This window comes from Sapajus apella, unplaced genomic scaffold, assembly GCF_009761245.1.
Source record: "Sapajus apella isolate SASKATOON/1434 unplaced genomic scaffold, GSC_monkey_1.0 scaffold14, whole genome shotgun sequence".
NCBI classification, from domain to species: Eukaryota; Metazoa; Chordata; class Mammalia; order Primates; family Cebidae; genus Sapajus; species Sapajus apella.
This window is the reverse complement of record NW_022436954.1, coordinates 15958356-15971819: the sequence shown is the minus strand read 5'-3', so window position 1 is coordinate 15971819 and position 13464 is coordinate 15958356. Positions and strand designations below refer to the sequence as shown.

Below are 13464 nucleotides of genomic sequence, written 5' to 3'. Positions count from 1 at the left end.
TTGGGAGATGGAGTCTCGCTCTTGTTGCAGTGCAGTGGCACAGTCCCAGCCCACTACAGCTTCCATCTCCTGAGTTCAAGCGATTCTACTGCTTCAGCCTCCTGAGTGGCTGGGATTACACATTCCCACCACCATGTCCGGCTGATTTTTATAATTTTAGTAGAGATGGCATTTCACCATGTTGGCCAGGCTGGTCTTGAACTCCTGACTTCAGGTATCAACCCACCTCGGCCTCCCAAAGTGCTGGGATTACAGGCATGAGCCACCACACCCAGCCCAGGGTTTCTGTATATATAAAATATGTACCATAGTTGGTTGTTATTTTCTACCATAGTAAAAGCAAAGTGAAGAAATAGTAAACGATGTGCTCAGGATGATGAGGGGGCTGATAATTCTTTAAGCTATCTCTCCCCTTGATGTTGGAAGCCTGTTAAATGATGGCTTTGGAAGGTGTTCTAAGACTTTGAATCATGGGAATCCTTATCCTACAGGACATGGGCCTCGAATTTTCTCATCATCTCCTTCTTCCCCAGGGTCGCCATGGTACGGTTTTTCAACTCTGCCAATGTGCTGCAGGGGTTTCAGATGCACACGCGTACCCTGCGCCTCTTCCCTCGGCCTGTGGTGGCTTTTCAAGCTGGCTCCTTTCTAGCCTCACGTCCCCGGCAGACTCCTTTTGCCGAGAAATTGGCCAGGACTCAGGCTGTGGAGTACTTTGGGGAATGGATCCTTAACCCCACCAACTATGCCTTCCAGCGAATTCACAACAGTGAGTCCACCTGCCCCCCCGCTCTGCTTTACTCTGCCTGCTGCGTCTGTCCTCCTGATGCACTTTGCTTTTTCCTTTGCTAATCTTTGACCTTTCCCTTCTATCCTTGCTCTGCCTTAGACTTTTTCCTGCCTTTCTTTCAGGTGTTGCTTGCCTTTTCTTCCTTGCTGCTGACTCTCTATTCTTTTCCCTCATGGGGTAGGTATGTTTGATCCAGCCCTGATTGGTGACAAGCCAAAGTGGTATGCTCATCAGCTGCAGCCCATCCACTATCGCGTCTATGACAGCAATTCCCAACTGGCTGAGGCCCTGAGTGTACCACCAGAGCGGGAATCTGACTCCGAACCTACTGATGATAGGTGAGCATCCTCAGAGCAGCAGACAGGTTTTTAAGGTGAAGAGGCTCTCACTAGCCTTTCTTTAGCACAGAGGAGGTAAACTCTCATAGGCTTCCCATATCAGTTTTTTTGTGTGTATGTGACAGTCTTGCCACTCTTTTGCCCAGGCTGGAGTGCAGTGGTGTGATCTTAGCTCACTGTAACCTCTGCCTCCCAGGTTCAAGCGATTCTCCTGCCTCCACCTCCTGAGTAATTGAGACTACAGGTGCCGCCACCTCACCTGGCTAATTTTTGTGTGCATATGTATATATTTTGAGATGGAGTCTCACTCTGTCGCCCAAGCTGGAGTGCAATGGCACGATCTCAGCTCACTGCAACCTCCGCCTCCTGGGTTCAATTGATTCTCCTGCCTCAGCCTCATGAGTAGCTGGGATTATAGGCACATGCCACCACGTCCAGCTAATTTACTGTATTTTTTATTTTTTTATTTTTTTTTTTGAGACAGAGTTTCGCTCTTGTTACCCAGGCTGGAGTGCAATGGCGCAATCTCGGCTCACCGCAACCTCCGTCTCCTGGGTTCAGGCAATTCTCCTGCCTCAGCCTCCTGAATAGCTGGGATTACAGGCGTGTGCCACCATGCCCAGCTAATTTTTTTTTTTTTTTGTATTTTTAGTAGAGACGGGGTTTCACCATGTTGACCAGAATGGTCTCGATCTCTTGACCTCGTGATCCACCCGCCTCGGCCTCCCAAAGTGCTGGGATTACAGGCTTGAGCCACCGCGCCCGGCCCATTTACTGTATTTTTAGTAGGGACAGGGTTTCACCATGTTGGCCAGACTGGTCTCAAACTCCTGACCTCTAGTGATTTGCCTGCCTTGGTCTCCAAAAGTGCTGGGATTATGGGCATGAGCCACTGTGCTCAGCTACTTTTTTTTTTTTTTTTTTCCGAGACAGAGTCTTGCTCTCTTACCCAGGCTGGAGTGCAGTGGTTCAGTCTCAGCTCACTGCAGCCTCTGCCTCCTGGGTTCGAGCAATTTTCCTGCCTCAACCTCCTGAGTAGCTGGGACTAAAGGTGTGTGCCACCACGCTCAGCTGATTTTTTGTATTTTTAGTAGAGACGGGTTTTACTGTGTTAGCCAGGATGGTTTCAATCTCCTGACCTCGTGATATGCCCCCGTCGGCCTCCCAAAGTGCTGGGATTACAGGTGTGAGCCACTGCTCCCAGCTGTGCCTGGCTACTTTTTGTATTTTTAGTAGAGATGGGGTTTTACCATGTTGGCCAGGCTGGTCTCAAACTCCAGACCTCAGGTGATCCTCCCACCTTAGCCTCCCAGTCCTGGGATTACAGGTATGAGCTACTGTGCCCAGCCCCCATATCAGTCTTTATGCTTTGGTTGACTGTTTTTCTTGGTTTCTTATTTGATTGGTTCCCTGGCCTTGAGTTCGGAGTGCTCCCCCTTGTTAGTTTTCCTGGTGCTGATGACAGGTCTTCTCCCTGTCCCTTTCTGTTTTGTTTTTTGTGTGCCTCCCTCCTGCAGCGGCAGTGATAGTATGGATTATGACGATTCAAGCTCTTCTTACTCTTCCCTTGGTGACTTTGTCAGTGAAATGATGAAATGTGACATTAATGGTGATACTCCCAGTAAGTGTGCTTGGGGAGATTGGCCAGCCCTGGGCAGGGGTTGGGGTCCACGGATGGGGTGGTCTATACCTGCCCTCCTTGGGTTTTGGCAGATGTGGACCCTCTGACGCATGCAGCACTGGGGGATGCCAGCGAGGTGGAGATTGACGAGTTGCAGAACCAGAAGGAAGCGGAAGAGCCTGGCCCAGACAGTGAGAACTCTCAGGAAAACCCCCCACTGCGCTCCAGCTCCAGTACCACCGCCAGCAGCAGCCCCAGCACCGTTATTCATGGAGCCAACTCTGTAAGTGAGGAGCGATGGGTGAGAGCCACTCCCTGGGATGTGGGCCTCGTCTATTAGGAAAGCCAGGCTGTAGCAATTAATTAGCTTCTTCTCACACAATTTTCTCATCTTTCTTTTCATGGGCTCTAGAGCTTACAGCCTAAGAGACCTAGTTTTGACCCCAAAAGGAGGTCATCAGGCTTTTTTCAGGGTACGCCTATGATCCCCCTTATATAGTTTGTGGGGACAGAGAACGGGGTGACTCAGATCTTTTCCCACCCATTCCTTGGGCTGGGAATCCAACAGGCCTGGCGCAGCCCTGCCAAACTGGGATTACAGGAAGGTACCATTGGGCAGCAGGTAACCACTTTTAATTTCATGTGGCCTTTAGGAACCTGCTGACTCTACGGAGATGGACGATAAGGCAGCAGTAGGCGTCTCCAAGCCCCTCCCTTCCATGCCTCCCAGCATTGGCAAGTCGGACGTGGACAGACGTCAGACAGAAATTGGAGAGGGGTCAGTGCGCCGGCGAATCTATGACAATCCATACTTCGAGCCCCAATATGGCTTTCCCCCTGAGGAAGATGAGGATGAGCAGGGGGAAAGTTACACTCCCCGATTCAGCCAACATGTCAATGGCAATCGGTGAGAGCCTGGGGATCCCTTCTAGTTGGGTGACTGAAGGACCTCACCTCAGTGGACCCTGGGCGAGGGTTAATCAGAAAGTCTGAGAAGTCTGAATGCTGTCCTGGTCCTGCCATCCCCACAGGGTGGTGTTTTGATCCAGGGATTTAGGAATTACGGGAAGGGAGCAACGACTACAGTGTAGCGTAAGGCCCATACTCCCAAGGTCAGGTTCCCATGCGTGGGGCTCATAGGTGCCACTGTGCATTCAAGGGCTCAAAAGCTGCTGCGGCCCAACAGCTTGAGACTGGCAAGTGACTCCGATGCAGAGTCAGACTCTCGGGCAAGCTCTCCCAACTCCACCGTCTCCAACACCAGCACCGAGGGCTTCGGGGGCATCATGTCTTTTGCCAGTAAGTGCCTTCAGCTCTCGCTTTCGTTCCTGTGTTCCATTTTCTCTATAGCAGAGCCTTACTATGGCAAATGTTGCCTAGAACTTCATGTGTAGGGCTGGGTTAGCATTAACAAGCCCTAATCCAGTCATCTGGGTGATACCGAATAAGGTGTTTTCAAGTGAGGTTAGGAAAGGACAGGTACCGATTAGTCATTATCATTATGCCTGGACATTTCAGCCTGTTTCAGGTAAGATAGCTGGATGGGCAGCTGGAAAATAGGCAGTAAATTCAAAATCATACACTTGTGCTTTTATTTGTGGAAATATTCTGGTCAAATTTGATTTGGTTCTGTACCTAGCATCTTCTTTGCCTCATGAGGGACTCTTCCATGAATGTGCTTTGAAATCAATATGAGATTGATATTTGTGTTTAGAGAGTATTTCCAGCAGTGTGGAGTGGTATCAGTTAAAGATTGAGAAGACTGACCATGGACTAGGGGGAGCCAGTATAGAGGATCCCTGTGATTATGAGTTTCTTCAGCAGCCAAGGAGGGACAGTGCCAGCTTCAGACTGGAAGCCTGTTAACTACCAGCTTTCTTGCTGTGCAGCAGTAGATGAGAGACTTGGATATTATGTGGGGTGGACAGAGAAAGCTGTTACTGAGTTTTGGCTGATCCTGGCAATGGCTCCATTGTTTGCCTAGAGTTAGACTTGATCCTTTCTAAGACAGATCAGAGGTGATCTGATCCACCAAACCGGGATTGTGCTTGAGAAGGAGGGAGGTGCCGATGCTGATAGTCATTAGTCTAATGCTTTGATTACTTACTCTGCCAAGTCATCGCTCTCGCACCCTCCCCTTGATAGGCAGCCTCTATCGGAACCACAGTACCAGCTTCAGTCTTTCAAACCTCACACTGCCCACCAAAGGTGCCCGAGAGAAGGCCACGCCCTTCCCCAGCCTGAAAGGTAACTACAGCCTTCCTTTTGCCAAGCCAGGTTTCTCCAGGAGATATTTTGGGCCTGTGGGTTCATGTCAGGAGCCCTGCGTCTGGTGAATCCTTTGACCTGGCTGTCATCCCTCATGTTGCCCCTCATGGCTTTCACTGCACATCCTGGGCTCCGTTGGTTGTCAGATGGAAACCGTCTTCGTAGCTAGAGAGGTCCCTGTTATGTCATGTAGGTCAGTGGCAACTGTGGGATTACTGCTGCTTCTCGGGAGGACCCTGTCAGGTTACATGATTAACATGGGGTCATCAGCCACCCCCAGTTGTCTGCTGGGTTGCCACCGCATGAACTTAGGACAAACTCCATGCCAAGGAGCTAGCCCACCAGAGAATGGTCATGGAGAGCCTGGCATGTTCATAGAGCGCAGCCTCTCACCGTGACTTCATGTCAACCCAGGGCCTCTTGAGTGCACCAGGTAGTATTGGTTAGTTTCTAGGGACAATTAAGACCTTATTTGAATTTGGTTTGTGATATCTGACAGTTTCAGGGGATTTTCTGATTTTGATTTTTTTTTTCTAAGAGTGTCACTCCATCACCCAGGCTGGAGTGCAGGGTCGTGGTCTCGGCTCACTGTAACTGCCGTCATCCAGGCTCAGGCCATTCACATGCTTCAGCCTCCCATGTAGCTGAGATTACAGGCATGCGCCACCATGCCTGGCTAATTTTTGTATTTTTAGTTGAGACGGGGTTTGGCCACGTTTGGCCAGGCTGGTCTTGAACTCCTGACCTTGAGTGATCTGCCCACCTCGGCCTCCCAAAGTTCCAGGATTACAGGTGTGAACCACAGCACCCGGCTTGACATTGTTTTTTCTGGATGGTGTACCGAAATATTTAACTGTGGAAGAAAGTACAATGAGAAGCAACCCCATGTGTTCTTTAACTGACCTCTCATTCCCAGTGGTAAAAAATGTCAGGTTTGCCGGGTGCGGTGGCTCAAGCCTGTAATCCCAGCACTTTGGGATGCCCAGGCAGGTGAATCACGAGGCCAAATGATCGAGACCATCCTGGTCAACATGGTGAAACCCCGTTTCTACTAAAAATACAAAACATTAGCTGGGCATGGTGGCACGTGCCTGTAATCCCAGCTACTCAGGAGGTTGAGGCAGGAGAATTGCCTGAACCCAGGAGGCAGAGGTCACGCCATTGCACTCCAGCCTGGGTAACGAGTGAAACTCTGTCTCAAAAAAAAAAAAAAAAAAAAAAAATGTCAGGTTAGCTGGGTGCAGTAGCTCACACCTGTCATCCTAGCTACTTGGTAGGCTGAGACAGGAGGTTCACTTGAGCCTAGGAGTTTGAGGTACAGTGAGCTATATTTAGGCCACTGCACTCCAGCCTGGACCACAGAGTGAAACCCCTGTCTCTAAAAAAAAAAAAAAAAAGAGAGAGAGAAACAAACAAACAAAATGGCCAGGAGTCTAAGGCATGTTCTTTAGTGGGGATGGGAACATGAGACCGATAGCCAAAGGGACATCAGAGCTGGTAGTGTAAGGAGCAAACTAGCACTGCCAGGGAATCCACATGTGGCTGGGTAGGCTAGGGATGGAAAGGTGTCAGTGTCACTGGCCTTCATTTGGTACCTTGGAAGAGAAGATGATTGAAACTCTTTCATTGCATGCTGACGCTTTGTCGCATTTGCTGCACTTACCTCTCACCCACCTCCCATCCTCATACCCCCACCGCATTCCTCACAATAGCATCTGCAAGATGGTCGCTTCCCTGCGCATACCCTCAGGTCCCTGGTCCTGTGTGCTGGATGTTTTCTGAAAACCAGCGGTCCCTCTTTCATGCATGTGTGTGTTCAGTACCTGAAGGCTCCCTGTGTCATTTACCTGCCCCTGGCTTTGAGAGGCGACAGTCTTAAGAATGGTTTTTTCTTAGAGCCTTGGTTGTCTCCTGGTCACTTGGCTTCCAGCTCTGAGGTGTCAAGAACCAAGGTTATGTGCATTCCTCAAGCTGTGGGAGAATGCTCAGATTATCTGGCTTACTGCTCCTCGGAGGGGTAGAGGGGTTGCGGTATTGTGGTGCACCTACTAATTGTGTATTTTGTGTCCCAGTATTTGGGCTAAATACTCTAATGGAGATTGTTACTGAAGCCGGCCCCGGGAGTGGTGAAGGTGGGTCTTGCCTGTGAGCTGTGCATGATCTTTTTTTTTTTTCTCTAGCATCTTCTGTGCCTGCCCAAGGGCCATCCTCCTCATGGAGCAAGCAGTGTCACATGAGTGACCTACTTGCCCCGTCCCCCGTGACGCCCATGCTTTCCCATGGGGCGTGCTGCTGGTGCATGTGGAGTGGCCTGAGTCTCCATCCCCACCTCCTCCACATTGCCATGGCTGGTTTCTACCTACGTGTGATGCCTTGGTACCACCCTCACCCAGCCCTTCTGAGGAGCGGGCGTGGAACATGGCTACTGAGGGATGTGCTAGCATGAGCTCCTGAGCTAAGCAGTGATGTGTCTCATTCTTGCCTCCCCACCACAGGAAACAGGAGGGCGTTAGTGGATCAGAAGTCGTCTGTCATTAAACACAGCCCAACAGTGAAAAGAGAACCTCCATCACCCCAGGGGCGATCCAGCAATTCTAGGTAATAAACGGCAGAGCTCTTTTAAAAGTTCTCAGGTAGAGGTGGGTAGTTCCTTTACAGACCCTTAGGGATGCTCAAGAGTGGGAGAGGAGCTCTCAGTGGGGTAGATGTAATCAATTTCTTGGCAGCACTTCTCATTCTGACTCGACCCCCATGCAACAGTGACAGCTGACGGTTGTCATTTGAGGTGGGTGAATCAGCAGTGGTGGGTGTTCGGGTAAATCAGATTCTCTGGAGAGGTGGGGAATGTGGTAGCCTTGGACATTCAGAGATGTGGCTTTGTGTTTTACCCCTGGAGGCAGACGTTTAGTTTGGGTGAAAGTGGGGGGGTCTGCTCTGCAAAGGAGCTAATGACCACAGAAGCGGTGTGTGGACCCTGTAGTGAGAACCAGCAGTTTCTGAAGGAGGTGGTGCACAGCGTGCTGGACGGCCAGGGAGTTGGCTGGCTCAACATGAAAAAGGTGCGCCGGCTGCTGGAGAGCGAGCAGTTGCGAGTCTTTGTCCTGAGCAAGCTGAACCGCACAGTGCAGTCAGAGGACGATGCCCGGCAGGACATCATCCCGGATGTGGTCAGTGTTGAGGGCAGGGAGTCGGAGTAACTGGGGAGAGGGATGTGAACACCAAAGGCAATTTGCCAATACCAGCCCCTGGGTTACTGTTGCAGGAGATCAGTCGAAAGGTGTACAAGGGAATGTTAGACCTCCTCAAGTGCACAGTCCTCAGCCTGGAGCAGTCCTATGCCCATGCGGGTCTGGGTGGCATGGCCAGCATCTTTGGGCTTCTGGAGATCGCCCAGACCCACTACTATAGTAAAGGTAGGGATCGTACCTGCTGGGCACCACGCCATCCCCACCTCTCCCACTTGTCTCCCGAAGAGAAAATGTATTTGTCCCCAGGACAAGTTTCCCAGTGCCACGCTGCTTCCCATCAGGCTTTGGGATTTCATTTTCTAGTGCATGTTTATACGTAGTGGGTGTTTTTTGTTACTAAAACTAAGACGCCAGCTCATCTTTCCTTGAACTTCTTCCATTCCACATCCTCCTATACACTGGCTCCTCCCACCTCATATCCGTACCTTGATTCCTACTCACTACCTCTTTTGACCTCTTGATTTTTTTTTCCCTCAGAACCAGACAAGCGGAAGAGAAGTCCAACAGAAAGTGTAAATACCTCAGTTGGCAAGGATCCTGGCCTAGCTGGGCGGGGGGACCCAAAGGCCATGGCACAGCTGAGAGTTCCCCAGCTGGGACCTCGGGCACCCAGTGCCACAGGAAAGGGTCCTAAGGAACTGGACACCAGAAGTTTAAAGGAAGAAAATTTTATAGCATCTATTGGTATGTATCCATGTGTTTGTCACGGTGAAGGGGTCCTGGCTGCTTAAATATCCCTCTCTCCTCAGTTCATCCAGAATCCCGCCTTTCTCTTTCCCCATGCTTTGCTTCCTAGAGAGGGAAGGGCCTCTGTCCATTTCTAGTTGTACTTCTCTAGTTCTTCTGCTTCACCCACAGCCACTCCCTGCCCTGTATCTTAGAAGAATGGAAATTTTGTTTAGAAGGCCCAGTGAGGCTTACTGCAGGGCGTCCGAGCTGTACTCCTGGCTGCGCTTTTTATTTACATCTGCATTTCTTCACATAGTGGGGAGAATTCCTGGAAGTGCTCAGGAAGTTTACAGATGCGTCTTTGGGCTATACAATCATAACATTGGTGTCCCTGAAGCCAGTGTCCTCCTATTCCAGCTGTTATACTGCCTTGGAATGTGCTCCTCTGGGGCAAGTCTGGCAACCCCATTTTCCTGGGTTCTGGATCTTTGAGGTATCCATTTTCGAGTCAGTTCTTCTTGAAACCCTCCCTCACTGGACTTGATTAAAACCTTGTGTACATTCGGTGTTTCTCCAGTGCCTTAGTGGGCTTTCTGGGCATCACCTCTGTTTGACTCACTCCCCGCTTGACCTTGAGTCTTCGAGGTTGGATCTTTCCTTCTTTTTCTGGTTTTAAGTCCCTGGGCACTCTGCTTCCAGCTGATGTCTCTTTTTCGTGGCCATTAGCAGTTGCCTTATGCTCCCATAAATAGCGTCGTGGAACCAGATTCCTTTTTAGGGGAGCTGCACTTCCCTAGCTAGCAGGATATTATTCTAGTAGCAGTCAACTCCTGGCTTTCTCCTGCCTCATGTAATATTTTAGAAAAAGTACGGACCTGCCAGTCTGGAAGTCTGGAGTTTCAGTCCCATATCTGCCTCCAACTAGGTATGCAACTTTGGGCAAATAACTTCCCTTCTCAGGATCTCTGTCTCTTCATCTGGGAAAAGAGGAGATCATACTAAGTACACTCGGATGTTCCTTCCAGGAAAAGAATTGCTGTGGTTGCCATTCTGTCTGCTTTCCCCTATGAAGATGCTGGTCTTGACCATTTTATGTTCTCTGTTACTTCAACTAGAGGCATTTCTCCAGATCACTGGTTGCAGGGCAGGCACTGGCTCTGGGGGCGAGTTGGTTTCTTGAGGAGCAATGAGGAGGGATGCTAACTGCCTGCATGAATTGGGCTCTGTCCAGTCCAGTGAATCCAACAGATTGGTGTTTGTGCTTCTGAAACTCTGGCTGCTTGAGGTGTTCGTCTGTCTCATCCGGAATCTGTAAAAATTACCCTTCCCCAGCTCATTTGGCAGAGAGAGCATGGTATGATGGGCGTTTAAATGGATCTTAAGTTACATGATCTTGATGAAGTGCTCCAGCCTCTTTAGGGCCAGTTTCCTCATGCAAAAATGAAGGAGCTTGTCGAGGGCCCCTCCAGCTCTAACATTCTGTAGGGTTTTTACTGCCACATTGGGGTTGGAATTAGAAATTTGGAATCTGTAGTTCATGAGTTTGGGTGGAGGGTTAGCTCTCTTGATTCCTGCCCCTTCTCCCTATGAAGATGTCTTTGTATCTCTTGGTTGGTAATGTGGTATCTGTGACTGAATCGACTTGGGTGGGTGGGTTTCCATTTCGTCTGTCTGACCAGCCTCTGACTCTCTGTCTTTCTCTCCTGCTTGCATTGCATCTGGGGTAGAATTGTGGAACAAGCACCAGGAAGTGAAAAAGCAAAAAGCTTTGGAAAAACAGAGTAAGGAACAAATGCCCCTTCCTGTTCCCAAGTCTTCCATACCTGCCAACTCCCCAGGCCCAGTTGGGGCAGGCTCCCTTTGTCAGCCCCACCCCAAATTTGCTCTTAGGGGGTGTTTGGAATGGCAGCAGGTAGGTAGCATGTGACTCCTAGGTGTGTGGCATGGAGGCCGCTTCTTCCCCCCTCCCTCGTGGCAATCAGGCTATAACCAGGTGTCTGCTGCATACAACTCCCCAGAACTTGGTTCTCTGTTGCTTCAGAGTTGGTGGGGAGGACATTTACTTACTTTAGCGGCCCCCATTGGCTGATATCTCTCTCACCTGTTAGAAGGCCTGTGGGCACAGTTGGCAGAGATGGTTGCTGTCCCTCCATGTTGAGTCTGTAGCTGCCCAACTCTCTGGTGGCTTGCCTAGGCACGCTTTCTTGCTTTCTGTCATTCTGTCCTTCTGCCATACCATTGCGGGTGGGTGGGGGAAAAGAGATGGTTTTTATCTCAAATGTAGAAGTTGTAGGATGGGGATAGGCAATGCCTACCAAAACAGCTGGTTTTTCTTATCTCATCAGACCCAGCCTTTTCTGGTTCTTTTAGACACATTTGTTTGGGAAGCATTAAGTGACCTGGGGAACATCCAAGGATCTCAGGTACCAGTGAAGCTCAGACTCTGAGTGCTGTGGAATGTGGTTTAGACATTTTTTTGTGTAGCTTTTCTTCTTTTTTTTTTTTTTTGAGATGGAGTCTTGCTCTGTTGCCCAGGCTGGAGTGCAGTGGCGTGATACTGGCTTACTGCAACCTCTGCCTCCAGGGCTCAAGCAATTTTCCTGCCTCAGCCTCTCGAGTAGCTGGGATTACAGGCATGCACCACCATGCCCAGCTACTTTTTGTATTTTTTGGTAGAGACAGGGTTTCATCATGTTGGCCAGGCTGGTCTCAAACTCCTGACCTCAGGTGATCCACCTGCCTTGGCCTTCCAAAGTGCTGGGATTATAGGCATAAGCTACCGTACCCGGCCTTGTGAAACTTTTCTGTTTTAAGATGATTTGCTCAGAATTTTCTCAAGTTGAGAAGATGGCTGCAGAACTCATTGAGACCAGTTCTAATTTGTCCTACTTGGTTCTTAAGGCATCTAGGGACCTCTTTTTCCAGTGGGTCTTGAGTGGGGGGTAGTCTTTGGAAATGTGACTGGAGTGGGCTGACCAAGTCTGGGACTAGCCCGTGCTGCTGTCCCACCCTCTTTACCAGCCTGCCCCTAGCCTTTGTGTACTGAGTAACAGAAGTCTTCCCCTACTCAGGGCCTGAAGTAATCAAACCTGTCTTTGACCTTGGTGAGACAGAGGAGAAAAAGTCCCAGATCAGCGCAGACAGCGGCGTGAGCCTGACGTCTAGTTCCCAGGTTTGTAAGAACCTTGTTGAAAATTGCAAGGATTAAATATGCTATCTCAGAATACTTCTTTAAATTAAAAAAGCGACCAGATAGCTGGGTGCCGTGGCTCATGCCTGTAATCCCAGCACTTTGGGAGGCCGAGGTGGGCGGATCACCTGAGGTTGGGAGTTTGAGACCCGCCTGACCAACATGGTAAAACCCTGTCTCTACTAAAAATACAAAATTAGCCAGATGTCGTGGTGCATGCCTGTAATCCCAGCTACTCAGGAGGCTGAGGCAGGAGAAACACTTGAACCTGGGAGGTGGAGGTCACGGTGAGCCAAGATTGCACCATTGCACTCCAGCCTGGGCAACAAGAGTGAAACTCCATCTCAAAAATTATAAAAAATAATGGCCCCAAGAGGAGGCTCACACCTGTAATCCCAGCACTTTGGGAGACTGATGCAGGTGGATCACTTGAGGTCAGGAGTAGGAGTTTGAGGCCAGCCTGGCCAACATGGTGAAACCCATCTCGCCTGAAGATACAAAAAATTAGCTGGGCGTGGTGACATGTGCCTGTAATCCCAGCTACTTGGGAGGCTGAGGCAGGAGAATTGCTTGAACCTGGGAGGCAGAGGTTGCAGTGAGCTGAGATCATGTCACTGTACTCCAGCCTGTGCCAGAGTGGGACTCCATCTCAAAAAGAAAGAAAACAAAACAAAAAAAAGAAACTACCTCAAAACAACATAAATATCTACTGATAAGTGGATTACTAAATAAATATAATAGATCCATGTAATGCAATGTTAGTATCCATTAAAGACTGTGTTTTCAAAAATTTAGTGACATGGGAAAATGTTTAACAAAGCTACATATAGTGTGATTCCAATTTTATTTTTTAAATGTATTTCAAAAAACTGAAAGGAAATATACTAAGGGCTTAAGGTGGGTGGTAGATTTACAGCTGGTTCTTATTTCCTTATTCTTCATGTATTTTCTGCAGTGAGCATGTACTACTTTAATGCATTGTTTTTTGTTTTGTTTTTCTGAGACACAGTCTCACTCTTGCGCTTGGACTGGAGAGCAGTGGTGTGATCTCAGCTCACTATAGTCTCAACCTCCTGGGCTCAAGTGATGCTCCCACCTCAGCCTCTTGAGTGGCTGGAACCACAGTTGCCCACCAACATGCCTGGCTAAATTTGTGTATTTTTGTAGAGATGAGGTTTCACCATGTTGCCCAGGCCGGTCTCCAGTTCCTGGGCTCAAGTGATCCTCCCACCACAGCCTCCCAAAGTGCTAGGACTACAGGCATGAGCCACTGCACCCAGCCTATTCTTTTTTTATTATATAAGTTGTACATATTTTATATTCTAGAAAAAAGTTGCTCA

At 49.3% G+C, this 13464-nt stretch overlaps 1 protein-coding gene across 50 annotated transcripts in view; it reads left to right on the top strand.

Moving 5' to 3' along the window:
- The window catches only part of MADD (MAP kinase activating death domain), a 59433-nt gene that overhangs the window by 12388 nt on the left and 33581 nt on the right, over positions 1 to 13464 (top strand). For 7 of the 50 annotated variants that reach the window (XM_032282160.1, XM_032282158.1, XM_032282161.1 and 4 more), the window contains exons 8-21: positions 534 to 769; positions 972 to 1128; positions 2646 to 2749; positions 2842 to 3032; positions 3403 to 3656; positions 3909 to 4048; positions 4895 to 4996; positions 7090 to 7149; positions 7513 to 7615; positions 7998 to 8184; positions 8280 to 8430; positions 8743 to 8949; positions 10662 to 10715; positions 12006 to 12106. In XM_032282160.1, the coding sequence (XP_032138051.1) occupies positions 534 to 769; positions 972 to 1128; positions 2646 to 2749; positions 2842 to 3032; positions 3403 to 3656; positions 3909 to 4048; positions 4895 to 4996; positions 7090 to 7149; positions 7513 to 7615; positions 7998 to 8184; positions 8280 to 8430; positions 8743 to 8949; positions 10662 to 10715; positions 12006 to 12106 (2047 nt within the window). The remainder of the gene's footprint in view (positions 1 to 533; positions 770 to 971; positions 1129 to 2645; positions 2750 to 2841; positions 3033 to 3402; positions 3657 to 3908; positions 4049 to 4894; positions 4997 to 7089; positions 7150 to 7512; positions 7616 to 7997; positions 8185 to 8279; positions 8431 to 8742; positions 8950 to 10661; positions 10716 to 12005; positions 12107 to 13464) is intronic. The other 43 variants (XM_032282181.1, XM_032282178.1, XM_032282155.1 and 40 more) reach the window with 7 other exon arrangements.